This window comes from Cygnus atratus, unplaced genomic scaffold, assembly GCF_013377495.2.
Source record: "Cygnus atratus isolate AKBS03 ecotype Queensland, Australia unplaced genomic scaffold, CAtr_DNAZoo_HiC_assembly HiC_scaffold_64, whole genome shotgun sequence".
Classification (NCBI taxonomy): Eukaryota; Metazoa; Chordata; class Aves; order Anseriformes; family Anatidae; genus Cygnus; species Cygnus atratus.
The window spans coordinates 358-21,542 of record NW_026110189.1 but is presented as its reverse complement, the minus strand read 5'-3'; the positions used below and the strand labels follow the sequence as shown (position 1 = coordinate 21,542).

The following is a 21,185-nucleotide window of genomic DNA, read 5'->3' as shown; positions in this document are numbered from 1 at the left end:
TCCTCTCTCCTCCCCCCCCCCCCCCCTCACCTGAGCAGACCGTGCGGGGCGGGGCGAGAGGCGGGACCAGCTTAACCCCGCCCCCGGTCGGCATCCGCCTATCTATAGGCCGCCCACCCACGCCGCCGGCCAATCAGAGGCGGAGTAGGAAGAAGCCGCCCGCCCCACCCCTCTCTCCTCAGGCCTCGCTGTCAGTCAAAGCTGCGAAGGCGGGACTTGAAGCGACGCCGGCCAATCAGAAGAGCGAAACAGAAGGGGAGGCGTTGTTGATAGGCTGAGATCTGTGAGGGGAAAGCAGAGGGCTGAGGCCGAACTCAGCTCATCGCCCCCCCCCCGTCTCCCTTCCTCTTAGCAACAGCCGCGCGAGAGATTTTTCTGATTGGCTGAGAGCCGCGCGGGCTGGCCAATGAGAGCGAGCCACGGGACCCTTGGCGCTCCCGCCCCCCTCCCTCTGCGCCGGCTGAGGGGCGGCTCGGACCGTACCAAGTGCGAGAGCGAGGGGGGGGAGTGACCCATGTATGTTACAGGGGGAGCCGCAGCGCCACCCCCCGCTCCCTGCGGGTAATTAAAACGGCAGATAAATCCCTGCAGAGATAAAAAGGAGATGGAGGAATTTAGGTGGAGGGGAAACGGTGAAATGACCCCTTCATTCTGCCCTCTTTCCCCCCCCCCGCAGGGCGGCGCGTGGTGCAGGCAGGGCGGAAGTGAGGTGTCTCGCGCCGAGGCGCTTCCGGCTGAGGGAGGAGCGGCCTGAGGCGGGGGGCGCGGCGGCGGCGGCGGGGCCGGGTGAGTGGGGGAGGCTCAGAGCCTGTGTCGTGAGGGGAAAGGGGGGGGCTAGGGGGGCGGGGGAGGGTCGTGAGGGCGGTTTGGGGGGGGTTAGGGGGTGTGAGGGGCCTTTGGGGGCGCTTATGGGGGGCTGTGACAGGGAGGGGGGGTGGGGGGGGCCTTGGGGGTGCTTGTGGGGGGTGTGGCGCAGTGGGGGGGTGGTTGGGGGGCACGTAGGTAGGGATTGGGGGGTTAGGGGGTGGAGGGGGCCTTTGGGGGCTCTTTTGGGGTGCTTATGGGGGGTGTGGCGCAGTGGGGGGGTGGTGGGGGGCACGTAGATGGGGGTTGGGGGGTTAGGGGGTGTGGGGGGGGCATTGAGGGCGCTTATTGGGGGGCTTCGATGCGGAGGGGGGTGTTTGGGGCATATAGGTTGGAGTGGGGGGGGCTTAGGGGGTGCTAATGGGGGGTGTGACACAGCGGGGGGGTGGGGGGGGCACGTAGGTAGGGATTGGGGGGGGTTAGGGGGTGTGGGGGGGCTTTGGGGGCGCTTACTGGGGGGCTCCAACGCGGAGGGGGGTGTTTGGGGCATATAGGTTGGAGTGGGGGGGGCTTTGGGGGTGCTTATGGGGTCCGTGACGCAGTGGGGGGGTGGTTGGGGGGCACGTAGGTAGGAATGGGGGGGGCGGGGGTGTGTTGGGGGCATTTACGGGGGGCTGTGACGCTTTGGGGGGAGGTTGGGGGGCATAGGTAGGGCTGGGGGGGTTTGGGGGGGGCTTATGGGGCTGAGACATGGAGGGGGGGTACGTAGATAGGAGTTGGGGGATCTGGGGGGGCTTTGGGGGGTGTTGGGGGTCTTTATGGGGGGCAGTGATACTGGGGGGGATGTTGGGGGGGTTGTAGATGGGGGTGGGGGGTGCGTATAGGGGGGTGTAAATAGGGGTGGGGGGATATGAGGGGGCGTTGGTGGGCTTGGGGGGGTGTTGGGGGTGTTTATGGGGGGCTGTGAGAGAAGGGGGAGTTGGGGGGGGGGGCGTAGATGGGGGTGGGGGGCACTTACGGGGGACAGCGGCCGCGGGGGGGGGGAGCCATGAACGGGGCCAAATTTGGGGCCAGACCCCGGCGTTTAACAACCCCCCGCTGCCACCGAGCCCCAACCCGCCCCGATACCTCCCCAACCCCTAACTTCGCGCCACGCTAACCTTTTTTCCCCCCCAAAAAAAATACTTCCCCCCCCCCCCGCAGGCGGCCGGGCCGCGGAGATGCTGTGCACGGCGGCGGTGATGGCGGGGAGCCTGGCGCTCACCACGGCCGTGGTGGCGCACGCCTACTACCTCAAGCACCAGTTCTACCCCACCGTGGTTTATCTCACCAAATCCAGCCCCAGCATGGCCGTGAGTACGGGCGGGGGCCCAAAAAACCTCCCCCCCCCCCCCGGATAAAAGATTCGGGGGCAAAATCCCGCTTTTGGGGGAGAAAACGCGGAGCTGCCTCCGCCGGCGGCGCCCCCCGTCTATTTTTACGCGGGTAACGGCCGCGAAGAGCGCGAGGTTTGTTTATTTCCTGCCTCAGAAGCTTTCCCTGACGGGTTTGCCGGCGGGTAATTAATTAATTAGGGGCGGTTGAGGGGAAACGAGGCCGGCGGCGGCGCGTGGAGTCACGCCTGAACGCCGTGCGGGGGCTCACTTCTGCTTTCGGGGCCCCAAAGCCGCCCTTTGCGCCCCCAAACTGCCCCCTTTTGGCCCCAAAGCCGCCCTTTGCGCCCCCAAACTGCCCCCTTTTGGCCCCAAAGCCGCCCTTTGCGCCCCCAAACTGCCCCCTTTTGGCCCCAAAGCCGCCCCTTTTTCCCCCAAAAAACCTCCCCATCTCTCTTTCCCCCCGCAGGTTCTCTACATCCAGGCCTTCGTGCTGGTTTTCCTGCTGGGCAAATTCATGGGCAAGGTTTTCTTCGGGCAGCTGCGGGCGGCGGAGATGGAGGTGAGCCGAGCTTGGCCCGAAATCCTCCGATTTAGGGAGGGTTTAGGACTCCGGGGCCGAATCCTGCGGGGCCGAGGGGGACGTTAACGGGTTTTTAGGGGTTTTTATTGAATTTGGGGGGGGCTCAGAGGTGCTCTGTTAGATTTTTTTCCACACTGAGGAGCAAAATTCTTAGATTTGGGGAGGATTTAGGACTCCAGGGCTGAATCCTGTGGGGCCGAGGGAGACGTTAACAGGTTTAGGGGGGGTTATTTGATCTTCTTTCCATCCTGGGGAGCTAAATCCTCTGATTTAGGGAGGATTTAGGATTCCAGGGATGAATTCCGTGGGGCCGAGGGGGATGTTAACGGGTCTTTGGGGTGATTTATTTGATTTTTTGGGGTCCGGGGGCGATCGTGGGCTCCCCTGTGCGCCCTGCCAGCTCCCTTTCTCGCGCAGCACCTCCTGGAGCGCTCGTGGTACGCGGTGACGGAGACCTGCCTGGCCTTCACCGTCTTCAGGGACGACTTCAGCCCCCGCTTCGTCGCCCTCTTCACCCTCCTCCTCTTCCTCAAGTGCTTCCACTGGCTGGCCGAGGACCGGGTGGACTTCGTGAGTGGAAAACCAGGCGAAAAAGCTTGATTTTGGGGTCCGGAGGGGAGGGGTTTTTAGCGTTTTCTCCCCTTTTCCCGCAGATGGAGCGGAGCCCCAACATCTCCTGGCTCTTCCACTTCCGTATCGTGTGTGAGTGGCGCCTTTCCTCCCCCCCCCAGGGCCGGATCCTTCCCGTTCCCGGCTTGGGGGGAGCTTTGCCTCCTCCGCAGCTGGGCAGGAAAGATAATTTCGGCGCCGTATTTGCATAGGGTGGGGGGGGGGAGAAACGCGTGGGGTGAGATAACGTTATCGGGGCTGCTCCGTTAACGAGGGCCCGGCCGGGGATTTAATGAGCTCTGGGGTTCGGGTGGGGAAAAGGTGTTTCAGGAGGGCTTTGGGGGGAAAATGGGGTCCCAGATGTATAGGAAAGCGCTTTTTTGGGGGAAAATGGGGTCCCGGATGCATAGGAAAACGCTTTTTGGGGGGAAAATGGGGTCCCGGACGTATAGGAAAACGCTTTTTGGGGGGAAAATGGGGTCCCGGACGTATAGGAAAACGCTTTTTTGGGGGAAAATGGGGTCCCGGACGTATAGGAAAACGCTTTTTTGGGGGAAAATGGGGTCCCGGACGTATAGGAAAATGCTTTTTTGGGGGAAAATGGGGTCCCGGACGTATAGGAAAACGCTTTTTGGGGGGAAAATGGGGTCCCGGACGTATAGGAAAATGCTTTTTGGGGGGAAAATGCGGTCCCGGACGTATAGGAAAACGCTTTTTTTTGGGGAAAATGGGGTCCCGGACGTATAGGAAAACGCTTTTTGGGGGGAAAATGCGGTCCCGGACGTATAGGAAAACGCTTTTTGGGGGGAAAATGGGATCCCAGACGTATAGGAAAAGGTGTTCTGGGGGAAAATGGGGTTCCAGACGCGTAGGAAAACACGTTTTTGGTTGTGGGGAAGGGATTTAGAGACCACAAATGGGCTGGGGGAGGAATTAGCGGGGGATTGGCCTTGGAAATAGGGGTTGGGGTGTGGGCAGGGGGGTTCCTAATGAGCTCACGGTGATAGCAGCCTCGTTACCGACGCTAATTAACCCCGACCAGCCCCACGGGGACTGATCCCGCTGCCGCAGCGGGAGGCGTTTCGGGGCGCGATCCCTTTTCGCAGGGGCCCTGTTTGTTTCTGGCGTTTCTCCCCCAGTTTCGGGGTCCCTAACCTGCCTTTTTTTTTTTTTTGTCCCCCCCCTCGTCCCCCCTCTCCCCCCGCCGCAGCCCTCATGTTCCTGCTGGGGATCCTGGATTTCCTCTTCGTCAGCCACGCGTACCACAGCATCCTCACGCGGGGAGCCTCCGTCCAGCTGGTTTTCGGCTTCGAGGTAAGGCCCCCCCGCCCCGTGCTGGTCCCAAACCGCCCCCCAAACTGCTCCCGGAGCCCCCCCCCCCCAAGCCGGTCCTGAGCCCCCGCTGCCCTCTTCGTGCCCCGCAGTACGCCATCCTCATGACCATGGTCCTCACCATCTTCATCAAGTACGTCCTGCACTCCATCGACCTGCAGAACGAGAACCCCTGGGACAGCAAAGCCGTCTACATGCTGTACACGGAGCTCTTCACGGGTACGCCGAGCTCCCGCCGTCCTTTTCCTCCTTTCCTCCCCGATTTACGGGGTTTTCTACCCCCCTTACAATCCCATTTGCCGCCTCGCTGGGTTTTGTCTGTGGTAGCAGCAGCGGGATTTGTGCTCGGGGGCGGGTGACGAGGTGGAACAAGCCCCCAGATCGCCTCCTAAACCGCCTTTGGGGTCCCGTCCCGCTTCCCCCACCCCGCAACTATTTAAAACCCGTCCCTAACTTCCTTTTTCCCCCCCCCAGGTTTCATCAAAGTCCTCCTCTACATGGCCTTCATGACCATCATGATCAAAGTGCACACCTTCCCCCTCTTCGCCATCCGCCCCATGTACCTGGCCATGAGGTGAGCGCCTTCGGGGCGGCTTTCGGGGCCGGGACTCCTCCTTCGTGACCCCGAATTCGTCCCCGTTTCCTCGCAGGCAGTTCAAGAAAGCCGTGACCGACGCCATCATGTCCCGCCGCGCCATCCGCAACATGAACACGCTGTGAGTCGCGCGCGGAGCCGCCGGCGTGCTTGGTTTGGGGCCGAAAAATGAGGCGGAGGAGGGTTTTGGGGGAAAACAACTCGTTCTTACCACGAGAAGGGGGGGGGTAGGAAGAACTTGGAGGTTGGGGATCCCTTTTGGAGAGACCTCGGAGGGAGAAAGAGGTTGTGGATGCCCTTAAGTCCCCCTTGGACAGACCTTGTAGGGTTGTGGGTCCTGCGAAATTCCCCTTGGAAAGATCTTATAGGGAGAAAGGGGTTGCAGAATCCCTTAAATCCCCCTTATAGGGGAAAAAGGGGTTGTGGATGCCCTTAAATCTCCCTTGGAGAGACCTTGTAGGGTTGTGGGTCCTGTGAAGTCCCCCTTGGAAAGATCTTACAGGGAGAAAGGGGTTGCAGAATCCCTTAAATCCTCCTTGGAGAGACTTTGTAGGGAGAAAAGGGGTTATGGACGCTCTTAAATTCCCCCTTGGGAAGACCTTGTAGGGTTGTGGATCCCGTGAAATCCCCCTGGGAAAGATTTTATAGGGACGAAGAGGTTGCAGAATCCCTTAAATCCCCTTTATAGGGGAAAATGGGGCTGTGGATGCCCTTAAGTCCCTGTTGGAGAGATTATATATGGAGAAAGGGGTTAAAAGGTGCCCTTAAATCCCCCTTGGAGAGACCTTATGGGGTTGTGGATCCCATGAAATCCCCCTTGGAAAGATCTTACAGGGAGAAAGGGGTTGCAGGTGCTCTTAAATCCCCCTTACAGAGACCTTGTGGGGGAAAAGGGTTTGTGGATCCCCTTAAATCCCCCTTAGAGAGGCTTTATAGGGAAAACCTCTTTGCAGACACCCCCAAAGCTTCATTTCAGCCACAAACCCCTGGAGACCGCCGCGGGGGGGGGCCGTTCCCGGTCCCTTTTTCCCCAGGTCTTTCCCCGTAACCCCTTTTCCCCCGCAGCTACCCCGACGCCACCCCGGAGGAGCTGCAGGCCGTGGACAACGTCTGCATCATCTGCCGCGAGGAGATGGTGACGGGCGCCAAGCGCCTGCCCTGCAACCACATCTTCCACACCAGGTGGGGGCCCAAAGGACACCGGGGGCAAAGGTTTGGGGTCTGGGGGGTGGGATTCGTCCCACAGGACGAAGGTTTGGGGTCCGGGGGGCGTTGTTTGTCATGCAGGACAAAAAAAAAATGGGGTCTGGGGAGTGTTATTCGTCATACAAGACAAAGTTTTGGGGTCGGGGGGTGCTATTCGTCACGTTGGTCAAAGATTTGGGGTCTTGGGGGTGGGATTTGTCCCACAGGACAAAGGTTTGGGGTCAGGGGGGTGTTACTCGTCGTGCTGCACAAAAAAATGTGGGGTTTAGGGGGTGTTATTTGTCACCCTGGTCAAAGATTTGGGGTCTGGGTTGTGCGATTCATCCCGCAGGACAATGATTTGGGGCCGGGGGGTGTTATTTGTCATGCTGGACAAGAAATTTGGGGTTTAGAGGGTGTTATTCACCACTCAGGGCAAAGGTTTGGGGCTTGGGGTGTGTTGTTTGTCACCCTCGTCAAAGATTTGGGGTCTGCAGGGTGTTATTTGTCACATAGGACAAAGATTTGGGGTTGAGGGGTGTTATTTGTCACATAGGACAAGGATTTGGGGTCAGGGGGATGTTACTCGTTGCCCTGGACAAAGATTTGGGTTCTGGGTGTGCGTTATTCATCCCACAGGACAAAGATTTGGTGTCAAGGGGGTGTTATTCACCACGCTGGACAAAAATATGGGGTCGTGGGGGTGTTATTTGTCGGGCAGGACAAGGATTTGGGGTTTGGGGAGTGCTATTTGTCAGGCAGGACAAGAATTTGGGGTTTTGGGGGTGTTATTTGACACCCTGAACAAAGACTTGGGGTCCAGGGGGGTGTGATTCATCCCACAGGAGAGAAGTTTGGGATTTGGGGGGTGTTATTTGTGACGCAGGACAAAAAAATGGGATTTAGAGGGTGTTATTCACCACTCAGGACAAAGATTTGGGGTTTGGGGAGTGTTACTTGACACCCTGAACGAAGATTTGGGATCCAGGGGGGTGTGATTCATCCCCCAGGACAAAGGTTTGGGGTCTGGGGGAGGTGATTCACCGCTCCGGACAAAAATTTGGGGTCGGGGTGGTGTTATTTGTCTCGCCGGTCAAAAATACGGGGTCGGGGGGCTGTAACTTTGGGGCAGGGGGCTGGTAAACCCCTAAATCCCGCTGTCTTTCCCCGCCAGCTGCCTGCGGTCGTGGTTCCAGCGGCAGCAGACGTGCCCCACGTGCCGCATGGACGTGCTCCGCGCCTCCCTCCCCGCGCAGCCCCCCCCGGAGCCCCCCGAGCAGCCGCAGCCCCCGCCGCAGACCCCGCCGGCGCCGCAGCCCCCGAACTGTGAGCATCAGCACCCCAAAAAAGGGGAAAATGAGCCCCCAAAAAGGGAAAACCCACCCCAGAAAGGAAAAACGTGCGCCCAAAAAGGGGAAAATCTGTCCCAAAGAGGAAAAAACCTACCCCAGAAAGGAAAAATGTGCCCCAAAAAAGGGGAAAACCTACCCCACAAAGGGAAAACCTACCCCAGAAAGGAAAAAAGTGCTCCAAAAAAGGGGAAAATGCACCCCAGAAAGGGAAAATGTGACCCCAAAATGGGAAAAGTCTGCCCTAAAGAGGAAAAAAAACGGCCCCAGAAAGGGAAAAACTTGCCCCAAAGAGGGGAAAATGCACCCCCAAAAAGGGAAAACCCACCCCAGAAAGGAAAAATGTGCCCCAAAAAGGGGAAAAGCCATCCTGAAAAAGGAAAAACTCACCCCAGAAAGGAAAAAAACAGCTCCCAAAAAGGGAAAAGCTGGTCCTGAAAGGAGAAACCGTGCCCCCAAAAAATAAAAACGTGCCCCAAAAAGGGAAAACAGGTCCCCAAAAAGGGGAAAGCCGCCCCAGAAAGGAAAAAAGTGCCCCCCAAAAAAGGGAAAACACCCCAAAGAAGGGGGAAAAGCCACCCCAGAAAGAAAACCCACACCCAGACCCACAGCTTTTTGCTTCTGGGATGCCCCAAAACTGTAGGATTTCAGCCTGGTTTTCGGGAAACTATAAGGGAACATCAAACCTACACCTTCAGGCAGTCGTTTTAAAGCAACTTCGGGGTATTTTGGCTCCGATTTCTCTTCTCCCCCAGTCCCGCGGGGGATGCTGCCGCCCTTTCCCCCAGGCATGTTCCCCTTCTGGCCCCCAAAAGGGAAAAAAAGGCCCCCAAAAGGGAAAAAAAGGCCCCAAAAAGGGAAAAAAAAAGGCCCCAAAAAGAAACCCTACACCCAAAACCACAGATTTCTGCTTTTGGGGTGTCCGAAAACTGTAGGATTTCAGCCTGAGTTTGGGGAAACTCGAAGCCAGCATCGAATCCATGCCTTCAACCAGTCATTTTAAGGGAATTTTGGGGTGTTTTGGCTGATTTCTCTCTCTTTTCCCCCAGTCCCGCAGGGGATGCTGCCGCCCTTTCCCGCAGGCATGTTCCCCTTCTGGCCCCAAAAAGGGAAAAAACGATCCCAAAAAGGGAAAAAACGATCCCAAAAAGGGAAAAAAACGATCCCAAAAAGAAACCCTACACCCAAAACCACGGCTTTTCGCTTTTTGGGTGCCCCAAAACCGTAGGATTTCAGCCTGATTTTGGGGAAACTCGAAGCCAGCATCGAACCTGCGCCTGCAGCCGACCGTTTTAAGGGAATTTTGGGGTGTTTTGGCTGATTTCTCTCTCTTTTCCCCCAGTCCCGCAGGGGATGCTGCCGCCCTTTCCCCCGGGCATGTTCCCCTTCTGGCCCCCCGTGGGGCCCTTCCCTCCCGCCCCCAACGGCTCCGAAAACCCGGCTCCGAGCCCCGCTGCCGCTTCAGGTGAGCCCCACCCCTCTCCCCACCCTGATTTTGGGGGCAAATCTTCCATTTCCCACCCCGTTCACCGCATTTTTTTTTAACCCCTTAGCTCCCAGGGCCGCCGACGCCTCCGCCCTTCCCCTCCCGCCCCCGTGGCTGGCGATGCCGTGGCCTCCGCTTTTCGGTAAGCCTCCGGTTGAGTTTTTAGGGGATTTTGGGGTGGTTTTTGGTTTGGTTTTTTTTTTTTTTTTTCCCTTCGTCCTTCACCGGCGGACCCCCGCAGGGTTCCCCCCGATGCCGGTGCCCCCCGCGGGCTTCGCGGGGCTGACGGCGGAGGAGCTGCGGGCGCTGGAGGGCCACGAGCGGCAGCACGTGGAGGCGCGGCTGCGGTGCCTGCGGGACATCCACACGCTGCTGGACGCCGCCATGCTGCAGATCAACCAGTACCTGAGCGTGCTGGCGGCGCTGGGGTAGGGCCGGGGGGGGGATTTGGGGTCGGGGGGGGGGGGTTGGGGGAGGATTTGGGGGGGATTTGGGGGGTTTGGGGGGTTTGGGGGGGAAATGGGGGGAATTTGGGGGGTTTGGGGGGGCTGGGAGGGGGCTTGGGGGGGAAATGGGGGGGATTTGGGGGGTTTGGGGGCTTTGGGGGGGGCTGGGAGGGGTGTTGGGGGGTGAAATGGGGGGAATTTGGGGGGTTTGGGGGGGCTGGGAGGGGGTTTGGGGGGGAAATGGGGGGAATTTGGGGGAATTGGGGGGGTTTGGGGGGGGCTGGGAGGGGGGTTGGGTGAAATGGGGGGAATTTGGGGGGTTTGGGGGGGAAATGGGGGGAATTTGGGGGGTTTGGGGGGGCTGGGAGGGGGTTTGGGGGGGAAATGGGGGGAATTTGGGGGGTTGGGGGGGGAAATGGGGATTTGGGGGCTTTGGGGGGGCTGGGAGGGGGTTTGGGGGGGAATTGGGGGGGTTTGGGGGGGAAATGGGAATTTGGGAGGTTTGGGGGGGCTGGGAGGGGGTTTGGGGGGGAAATGGGGATTTGGGGGTTTTGGGGGGGCTGGGGGAGGGGGTTTGGGGGGGAAATGGGGATTTGGGGGCTTGGGGGGGCTGGGAGGGGGTTTGGGGGGATTTGGGGGGTTTGGGGGGCTGGGAGGGGGTTTGGGGGGGAATGAGGGGGTTGGGAGGTGGAGAGGGGGGAATTTGGGGGGGAAACGGGATTTGGGGGGGAAAGGGGGGAAAGATCCATTGGGGTGTAATTGGGGAAGGGGAGGGGGCTTGGGGTCTGGGGGGATTGGGGGGAATTGGGGGGTGGGGGATTTGGGGGGGAGGAAAGGGGGCGTTTGGGGTGTGTGGGGAGAATTTGGGGGTGGGGGATTTGGGGGGGAAATTCAGGGGGAAAGGGGGGTTGGGGGGAAATGGGGGTGAAAGGGGTTGGGGGGAAATTGGAGGGGAAAGGCTGGATTGGGGGAAATTGGGGGGGAAATTGGGGGTTTGGGGAGGAAAGGGGGGGGGTGGGGAGAAATTGGGGGAAATGGGTAGGGGGAAGAAGAAGAAATTGGGGAAGGGGAAAATTGGGGAGGAAAAGGGAAAAATTGGGAAAGGGCAAATAGGGGAGGGGGGAGTGAGGCGGCCCCTCGCAGCCCAAAAGCCGTTTTGGGGGGTTTCCTTTTTAACCGTGTCTCCCCGTTTTCTCCCCCCAGGCCCCCCCGGCCCCCCACCGCTGCCCCCCAACCCCCCACCACCACGGAGCCCGGTGCCCCCTCGCCCCCCGCCGAGCCCAGCTCCTCCGGTGCGTGACTTTGGGGGGAATCGGGTCTCAGACCGGGTTCCAGACGGGGTTTGGAATTGGGTCTCAGACTGGGTTCCAGACCTGGTTTGGAATCGGGTCTGGAATCGGGTCTCAGACCAGGTCTCAGACCGGGTCTGGAATTGGGTCTCAGACCGGGTCTGGAATTGGGTCTCAGACTGGGTTCCAGACGTGGTTTGGAATCGGGTCTGGAATCAGGTCTCAGACCAGGTTTGGAATTGGGTTTGGAATCGGGTCTCAGACCGGGTTCTAGACCAGGTTTGGAATCGGGTTCCAGACTGGGTTCCAGACTGGGTTTGGAATCGGGTCTCAGACTGGGTCTGGAATCGGGTCTCAGACCGGGTTCTAGACCAGGTTTGGAATCGGGTTCCAGACTGGGTTCCAGACCGGGTTTGGAATCGGGTCTGGAATCGGGTCTCAGACCAGGTTTGGAATCGGGTCTCAGACCGGGTTCTAGACCGGGTCTGGAATTGGGTCTCAGACCAGGTTTGGAATCAGGTCTGGAATCGGGTCTCAGACCAGGTCTGGAATTGGGTCTCAGACTGGGTTCCAGACCTGGTTTGGAATTGGGTCTGGAATCGGGTCTCAGACCAGGTCTCAGACCGGGTCTGGAACCGGGTTTGGAACCGGGAGCTAACGGGTCCCTTTCCTCCCTTGCCCCCTCCCCCCAGATCCCCCGGGCCCCTCAGGCGCCGAAGGCTTCACCCCCCGCCCCGAGGAGGAGGAAGAGGAGGACGAGGAGGAGGAGGCCGAAGGCTCACCCGTGCCCGGCGAACCCGACACGGCCGAGCTGCGCCGCCGCCGCCTGCGGAAACTGGGGGCGCCGGCCCCGGCCCCCCTCCCTCTGACGGCCCCGGCCTCCCTTTTGGAGACCCCCTTCCCCCCCCCCCCGGAGGCCGCTGATGCCCTCGGCCTCCATTTTGGGGACGCTCAGAGGCCGCCGCTCCCCTCGGCCTCCGTTTTGGGGGGACCCTCGGAGGGCCGCTGCCCCCCTTCTCCTCTGTTTTGGGGGGGGAGGGGGGGGGCCTGGAAGCCGCCGCTCCCCTCGGCCTCCGTTTTAGGGACCCTTGGAGGCTGCCCCTCCCCCTCGCCCCCTCCGTTTTGGGGGCCCTTGGAGGCCGCTGTCCCCCTCGGCCTCCCTTTCGGAGACCCCCCCGAGGCCTCCTCTCCCCTCGCCCTCCATTTTGGAGCCCCCCCACGAGCCGCCCGCGCCCCCTTTTCCCCCACTTTTCAACCGCCCCCCCCCCCCCAAAAAAAAAAAAAAAAAGCAATCCGGAGGCTCACGGCCTCCCCTTTGGGGGAGTTCCCTCAGCAGCGCCCCCCTGACCCGTTTTCGCCCATTTTCACCCCATTTTTCTCTACCTCCGGATGTGGGACGGGGTTCGGTTATGAAAACACCGTCCCCCTTTGAAATTGCTCAAAACCTCGTGGTTTTAACCCGGTTTCCTTCTCGGGTACCCCCCCCCCCCCCCCCCCCCCCCCGGCGGCTCTCAACCCCCCCCCCCAGTTTTGGGGTCAAACCCTAAAGCTTTGAGCCATTTGGGATTTTGGGGTGCTTTCCGCCCCCCTCCTTGCAGTATTAACCCTTTATCCTCGGGACAGCCCCGGGGGGGGGGGGTTGGGGCGTTTCACCCCCTCGTGGCCCCAAAATGTGGGGTTTTCACCCCGTTTTCCCCCCCGGGGGGGCGACCCCGGCCGCAAACCCCGTTGGCCCTCGCCCTTCAGTGCCTCTTCGAACCCAGCGGGCTTCCAGGAGCCCCAAAATCTCAGGGAAAAACGGGGGCCGGGGGGGGGGGAGCGGGGCCCGGGGGTGGAATTTGGGGCTCGTTCAGGCGAAATCGGGCAATAACGGGGCGGGAGTTGGTCTTTTAATCCTTTTTTTTTTTTATAATTTGGAGTGGAAATGGCGGAGCTGCGGCCGGTCGAGGATTTTTGGGGTGGGTTCCTCGGGGTTTTCCTTCGTTTCGGGGCGGGTGTGAAAAGGGGAGCAAAGGAGGGGGGGTTGCGAAGGGGGGCATCTGGCCCCCAAAACGCCCCCTTTAACCCCAAAACCCTTCCTTTTGACCCTAAAGCCCCTCGTTTTGGCCCCAACTCCCTCCTTTGTGACCCTGAAACTCCTCCTTGTGACCCTAAAATCCCTCCTTTTCACCCCAAACTTTTTTTTGACCCCGAAACCCATCCCTTGCCCCCAGAGTCCCTCCGTTTGACCCTAAATCAGCCCATTTTGCCCCCAGGATCCCTCTTTGTCGTCCCAAAACCGCCCCCTTCGGTCCCAAATCCCTTTTTTTTTGACCCCAAACCCCTCCTTTTGACCCCCGAAACGCCCCGTTTTGACCCCAAATCCCCTCCCTTTGACCCTAAGCTCCTACTTTTCACCCTAACCCCCCCCCCTTTCACCCCCAAGCCCTCCCTTTGACCCCAAAACCGCCCCCTTTCACCCCCAAACCCCCTCCTTTTCGCCCCCCAAACCGCCCCCTTTGGCCCCAAAGCCGCTCCGTTTGACCCCAAACCCCCTCCTTTTCGCCCCAAAGCCCGCCCCCGTTAACTCACCCAGCCCCCCCTCTCCCGCCGCGGCGGGTTAATTATTTAATTTGTAAATAGTGTACACATTTGTAAGAGCTTAATTGTACATAGGCGGAATAAAGGCTGCAGGACAAGTCCTCCACGGGCCGCTCTGCTCACTCACCCCCTAATGCTTCCCTATGGCCGTCTCTATGGTTGGCGCCCAGCTCCGGGCCCTTCTAGCCTCGCTTCCGGCCTCGCCTCTATGGTGCCGCATCTCTATGGTGCTCTCTGTGCACCGCGGGTCCTCCAAGGGGGGCAGGAGGGCCGCTGGGCGCGGCCGCTCTGGGCAGCCGCCTCGGTGGTTCCGCCCGGAGCTTTGCGCGCCGCGCATGCGCCGTGGGGGAGGGGGGGGGGCAGCGAAATGGCGGCGGAGGGGCCTGAGGCGCCCGGGAGCGCTCAGGGGGCGCTGGGGGACGGCGACGGCGGCGGGGGGGGCAGCGGTGAGGGACGGGGGGGTTATGGGGGATTTTATGGGGTTTGGGGGGGGGGGGATAGGGAGGGTTTGTGAGGGGATTGGGGGGGGCTGGGGGGGTTATGAGGGGGCCTTGAGGTGGGTTGGGGGTTTTATGGGGTTTGGTGGGATTTATGAAGGGATTTATGGGGCTGGGGGGGTTACGGGGGGCCTTGAGGTGGGTTGGGGGGGGCTTCTGGGGGTTTTATGGGGTTGGGGGGCGTTGTGGGGGGGCTGGGGGGGATTTTATGGGGTTTATGAGGGAAATTATGGGGCTGGGGGGTGGTTGGGGGGGGCCTTGAGGTGGGTTGGGGGGGGCTTTATGGGGATTTTATGGGGTTTGTGGGGGTTATGGGGGAGTTGTGGGGTTTGGGGGGGGCTTTGTGGTGGGTTAGAGGGGGTTATGAGGGGGTTTATAAGGTCTGGGGGGGATTTTATGGGGTTTGGGGGGATATGGAGGGTTTGTGAGGGGATTTGGGGGGGCTATGGGGGGGCCTTGAGGTGGGCTGGGGGGGCTTATGAGGGGTTAAGGGGGTTACGGGGGTCTTTGGGGTGGGTTGGGGGGGTTTATGGGGCTGGGGGGATTAAGAGGGGATGCTTTGGGGGGTTAGGGGGGGTCTGGGGGTTACGGTATTGGTTAGGAGCGGTTATGGGTTTTGGTGGGGGTTTGGGGGGGGTTATGAGGGTAGGTTGGGGCGTGGGGGGGTCTGTGGGGAGGGTAAGGGGGGGTTATGGGATGGGGGGAGCTATGGGGCAGTTTGGGGGGGTTATGGGGCGGTTTAGGGTGGGCTGTGAGATAAGTTTGGGGGTTACGGGGTGGGGGAGTTATGGGGTTGGTTGGAGCTTGGGGGGGTTGCGGGGTAGGTTGGGGGGGAACATTGGGGCTGGGGAACTGGGGGGGGTTGGGGGGGGTTATGGGGTGGGGGGGGCTCCAGAGCTGAGCGTTATGGGGCTGGGGGAGTTCTGTAGTGTTTATAGGGCAGCAACAGGGGCTGTGGTGATAAACAGCGGGGGAAACAATCCTGGGGGGAGCCCTAATTGGGCGGGGGGGCACCCCAAACCCTTTTCTTAACCCCATTTCCCCCCCCCCTGCAGCCCCCGCGGCGGAGCTGCCGCCCCCCGAGCCCAGCAGCACCGAGGACGAGCGCGGCGCCGGCCCCGACCCCCAGAGCTGCAACGGCGCCGCCGCCGCCCCCCCCGAGCCCGAGGAGCCCCCCCCGGCCCTTCCCGAGGCCCCCCCGGCCCCCCAGGACCCCGAGCCCCCCGCGGACGAGGCCGCCCCCGGTTACCCCCCGGACTTCGAGAAGTTCTGGCGGGCGGCGCGCGACAACCCCCACGACTTCACCGCCTGGACCGAGCTGCTGCAGTACGTCGAGCAGGAGGTGGGCAAAGCTTGGGCAAAAAGCTCGTTAGTGCCCTAATTAACAGCGCCCGGGGCGCCCACCCCATTAAAAATTTCATTAAAACACGCTACGAGGTGGTGGCCCCGTTAAATCTTCGTTTAAGTTCTGTCTGAGTTTCCAGTCCTATTAAGTTTTCGTTAAAACTTCCTGCTGCTTTCCAATCCTCTTAAATCTTGGTTAAAATCCCCCGTTAGTTTCAAGATTTGTTAAATTTTCATTCAAATTTTGAATTTGAAGCCCCATTAAATCTTAATTAAAAGTCTTGGAGTTTCCAGCCCCATTAAATCTGCACTAAAACTCGTTATTAGTTTCTACTCCTGTTAAATCTTCATTAAAATTCTCCGTTACTTTCCAATCCTATAAAGTCTTTGTTAAAGCTCTTCGTTAGTTCCAAGTTTTGTTAAATTTTCATTCAAATTTGGAATTTTCGGCCCCATTAAGTCTTCATTAAAACTCTGAGTTTCTAGCACCATTAAATTTTCATTAAAACTCCCCCGTTATTTTCCAATCCTATTACATTCTCGTTAAAATTCCCCATTAGTTTCCAGTTTTGTAAAATTTTCATTAAAGTTCTGAGTTTTCAGCATCATTAAATCTTAAGGAAAACTTTTTTTGGAGCTTCCAGTCCCATCAAATATTCGTTAAATCTTCTCCTGATTTTCCAGTCCTATTAAATCTTCATTAAAATTCTCCGTTAGTTTCTAGCCCCATTAAATTTTCGTTAAAATTCTGAGTTTTCAGCCCCATTAAATCTTCGTTAAAACTCTCTTTGCGTTTCTGGTCATACTAAATTTTCATTAAATCTTTTTATTAGTTGCTAGTCCTATTAAATCCTCGTTAAAATTCTCTATTCGTTTCCAATTTTGTTAAATTTTCATTAAAATTCTGAGTTTTCATCCCTGTTAAATCTTCCTTAGAACTCTGAGTTTCCAATTCTATTGAATCTTCATTCAAACTCTTTATTAGTTTCGAGTCCTATTGAATCCTTGTTAAAATTCTCCGTTAGTTTCCAGTTTTCTTAAATTTTCATTAAAATTCTGAATTTTCAGCCCTGTTAAATGTTAATTAAATCTCCCCTTGGGTTTTTAGTTCTATTAAATTTTCTTTAAAACGCTTCGTTAGTTTGTAGTCTATTAAATCTTTGTTAAAATTTTCTGTTAGTTCCCAGTCCTATAAAATGTTTGTTAAAGTTGTCCGTTAGTTTCAAGTTTTGTTAAATTTTCATTCAAATTTGGAATTTTCAGCCCTGTTAAATTTTCATTAAAACTTTGAGTTTCCAGCCCCATTAAATCCTTGTTAAAACTCCCCATTATTTTCCAGTCCTATTAAATGCTCATTAAAATTCCCCATTAGTTTCCAGTTTTGTAAAATTTTCATTAAAATTTTGAGTTTTCAGCCCCATTAAATCTTAATTAAAACTTCCTCGGAGTTTCCAGTCCCGTTAAATATTCATTAAAACTTTTTGTGAGTTTCCAGTCCTATTAAATCTTCGTTTAAACTCTTCTTGAGTTTCCAGCCCCGTTAAATCTTTGTTAAAATTCTCCGTTAGTTTCCAATCCTATTAAATTTTCGTTAAAATTCTCCATTAGTTTTTAGCCTTGCTAAATTTTCATTAAAATTCTGAGTTTCCAGCCCCGTTAAAACCCCATTTAAAAAAAAAAAAACGTTGAAAGAACCCCGTTAAAACCCCGTTAAAGCCCCATTCCACCATCCCATTAAACCTTTGTTAAAACTAACGCCCCCCGTTAAAGTTGGAGTAAAAATCAATTTTCATCCCAATTAAAACTTAATTAAAGGTTTTCGTGAGCCTTTTCCTTGTCAAATCTTCATTAAAATTCTCCCTTAATTTCCAGCCCCGTTAAGTCTTCATTAAAACTCCCCGTTAATTTCCAGCCTTCGTTAAAGCTTCCCTTGCGCCTTAAACCTTATTAAAACCCTTCCCAAGCCTCCACCCCATTAAAACTTCATTAAAACTCTCCCCAGGCCACTGCCCCGGGGGAAATTAACGTTAAAACGTTAAAAACGTTCATTAAAATGTTAATTAAACCTTGCTCTGAGTCCGTGCCCTGTTAAATTTTCATAAAAACATTCTGTTAAAACTCACGCCAAATAAAAATCCTATTGAAATTTAAATTAAAAATCATTTTAAGATGCTGTTTGTGTTAAAATTTGGTTAAAATTCATTTTAATCTGATTATAATTAACTTTAATCTGCTACAAAAACCCACGATATTGTCAGAAACTGCCTCGAAAATTCATTTTAAGACGCCGTTTGGCTTGAAATTTGGATAAAATTCATTTTAATATGCTAAGAAAAGCCACGATATTGTCAGAAACTACCTTGAAAATACATCTCCAGGCACTGGCTTGAAATTTGGTTAAAATTCGTTTTAATCTGGTTATAATTAACTTTAATTTGCTCCAAAAACCCACGATATTGTCAGAAGCTGCCTCAAAAATTGATTTTAAGGTGCCATTTGGCTTGAAATTTGGTTAAAATTTGTTTTAATGCTACAAAAACCTGCAATATTGTCAGAAACTGCCTCAAAATCCATTTTAAGGCGCCCTTTGGGTGAAAATTTGGTTAAAACTCACTTTAATCTGGTTATAATTAACTTTAACGTGCTCTGAAAACCTGCGATGTTGTCAGAAGCTGCCTCGAAAACTGATTTTAAGGCGCCGTTTGGGTTAAAATTTGTTTTAATGTCCTACAAAAAAGCATGATATTGTCAGAAGCTGCCTCAAAATTCATTTTAAGAGGCAGTTTGGGTTAATGTTTGGTGAAAATTCATTTTAATCTGGTTAAAATTAACTTTAATCTGCTCTGAAAACTCACGATGCTATCAGAAACTGCCTCAAAAATCCATTTTAAGACACCATTTGGCTTGAAATTTGGTTAAAATTTGTTTTAATGTCTTACAAAAAAGCATGATATTGTCAGAAGCTGCCTCAAAATTCATTTTAAGGCGCCCTTTGGGTGAAAATTTGGTTAAAACTCACTTTAATCTGGTTATAATTAACTTTAACGTGCTCTGAAAACCTGCGATGTTGTCAGAAACCCCCTGGAAAATTCATCTTAAGGCGCCCTTTGGGTTAAAATTCGGTTACAACAAACCGCGATCGTTTCCGAGCCTCGCGGTGTTGTCCGAAAAGGCCCCTTTTCGCCCCAAACCCCCTCTCCCCCCCCCGCAGAACCACCTGCCGGCCGCCCGCAAGGCTTTCGACGCCTTTTTCTCGCACTACCCGTACTGCTACGGCTACTGGAAGAAGTACGCCGACATGGAGCGCCGCTTCCACTGCGGGCCCGAGACCGAGGAGGTGCGCGGGGTCCCGGGGAGGGGGTTCGGGGGCTGCGCGGGGATTTTGCCACGGTTTTGGGGTCCTCAGGGTGTTTTGGGGTGCTACACGCTGCTTTTGGGTTGGTTTTGCCACAATTCTGTGGTCTCCGAGATGTTTTGGGGGCTACACGCTGCTTTTATCACAAGTTTGGGGTGCTACACGCTGATTTTCCCATGATTTTGGGGTCCCCGAGGCATTTCGGGGTGCTACACGCTGCTTTTGCAGTGATTTTGCCACGGTTTTGGGGTCCTCAGGGTGTTTTGGGGTGCTACACGCTGCTTTTAGGTTGATTTTGCCACGATTTTGGGGTCCCCAAGGCATTTTGGGGTGCTATACGCTGCTTTTGGGTTGGTTTTGCCACAATTCTGTGGTCTCCGAGATGTTTTGGGGGGCTACACGCTGCTTTGATCACAAGTTTGGGGTGCTACACGTTGAATTTTGCCATGATTTTGGGGTCCCCGAGGTGTTTTGGGGTGCTACACGCTGCTTTTGCTTTGATTTTGCCATGATTTTGGGGTCCCCGAGGCATTTTGGGGTGCTACACGCTGCTTTTGCGTTGATTTTGCCACGGTTTTGGGGTCCTCAGGGTGTTTTGGGGTGCTACACGCTGCTTTTGGGTTGGTTTTGCCACAATTCTGTGGTCTCCGAGATGTTTTGGGGTGCTACACGCTGCTTTTATCACAAGTTTGGGGTGCTACACATTGAATTTTGCCACTATTTTGGGGTTCCCGAGGCGTTTTGGGGTGCTACACACTGCTTTTGCTTTGATTTTGCCATGATTTTGGGTTCCCCGAGGCATTTTGGGGTGCTACACGCTGCTTTTGCGTTGATTTTGCCATGGTTTTAGGGTCCTCAGGGTGTTTTGGGGTGCTACACGCTGCTTTTAGGTTGGTTTTGCCACGATTTTGGGGTCCCCAAGGCATTGCAGGGTGCTATACACTGCTTTTGGGTTGGTTTTGCCACAATTCTGTGGTCTCCGAGATGTTTTGGGGTGCTACACGCTGCTTTTATCACAAGTTTGGGGTGCTACACATTGAATTTTGCCACTATTTTGGGGTTCCCGAGGCGTTTTGGGGTGCTACACGCTGCTTTTGCAGTGATTTTGCCACGGTTTTGGGGTCCTCAGGGTGTTTCGGGGTACTACACGCTGCTTTTGGGTTGGTTTTGCCACGATTTTGGGGTCCCCAAGGCATTTTGGGGTGCTACACGCTGCTTTTGGGTTGGTTTTGCCACAATTCTGTGGTCTCCGAGATGTTTTGGGGTGCTACACGCTGCTTTTATCACAAGTTTGGGGTGCTACACGTTGAATTTTGCCATGATCTTGGGGTCCCCAAGGTGTTTTGGGGTGCTACACGCTGCTTTTGCTTTGATTTTGCCATGATTTTGGGGTCCCCGAGGCATTTTGGGGTGCTACACGCTGCTTTTGCGTTGATTTTGCCACGGTTTTGGGGTCCTCAGGGTGTTTTGGGGTGCTACACGCTGCTTTTGGGTTGGTTTTGCCGCAATTCTGTGGTCTCCGAGATGTTTTGGGGGGCTACACGCTGCTTTTATCACAAGTTTGGGGTGCTACACGTTGATTTTCCCATGATTTTGGGGTCCCCAAGGTGTTTCGGGGTGCTACACGCTGCTTTTGCTTTGATTTTGCCCCAATTTTGGGGCCCCTGAGGTTTTTTGGGGTGCTACACATTAGTTTGGCATTGATTTTTGCCATGATTTTGAGGTCCCCGAGGTGTTTTGGGGTGCTACACGCTGCTTTTGCGTTGATTTTGCCATGGTTTTGGGTCCTCGAGGCATTTTGGGGTGCTACACGCTGCTTTTGGGTTGGTTTTGCCACAATTTTGTGGTGTCCAAGATGTTTTGGGGGGCTACGCGCTGCTTTTATCACAATTTTGGGGTGCTACACGTTGAATTTTGCCATGATCTTGGGGTCCCCAAGGTGTTTTGGGGTGCTACACTTTATTTTTGTGGGTTTTTTGCCACAATTTTGGGGTTCCCGAGGCATTTTGGGGTGCTACACATTAGTTTGGCATAGATTTTTGCCATGATTTTGCGGTCCCCAAAGCGTTTTGGGGTGCTACACATTGCATTTGTTTTGATTTTGCCATGATTTTGGGGCCCCTGAGGTGTTTTGGGGTGCTACACGCTGCTTTTGCATTCATTTTGCCACGGTTTTGGGGTCCTCAGGATGTTTTGGGGTGCTACACGCTGCTTTTGGGTTGGTTTTGCCACAATTTTGTGGTCTCCGAGATGTTTTGGGGTGCTACACGCTGCTTTTATCACAATTTTGGGGTGCTACACGTTAATTTTTACCATGATTTTGGGGTCCTCAGGGGTGTTTTGGCGTACCACACACTG

The 21,185-nt window shown here is 55.5% G+C and overlaps 1 protein-coding gene across 1 annotated transcript; it reads left to right on the top strand.

Moving 5' to 3' along the window:
* Positions 1 to 727: 727 nt before the first annotated feature.
* Positions 728 to 18,809, top strand: SYVN1 (synoviolin 1; the record flags this gene model as incomplete). The annotated part of the gene is made up of 18 exons (XM_035572216.2): positions 728 to 786; positions 2,008 to 2,156; positions 2,647 to 2,739; positions 3,178 to 3,330; positions 3,414 to 3,462; positions 4,580 to 4,683; positions 4,794 to 4,920; positions 5,176 to 5,275; positions 5,352 to 5,417; positions 6,362 to 6,478; positions 7,656 to 7,807; positions 9,173 to 9,295; positions 9,384 to 9,458; positions 9,558 to 9,744; positions 10,966 to 11,054; positions 11,744 to 11,892; positions 15,339 to 15,470; positions 18,684 to 18,809. Coding segments are annotated over exons 2-18 (1,974 nt in total), but the record flags the coding sequence as incomplete, so codon positions are not given.
* Between the last annotated feature and the right edge of the window lie 2,376 nt (positions 18,810 to 21,185).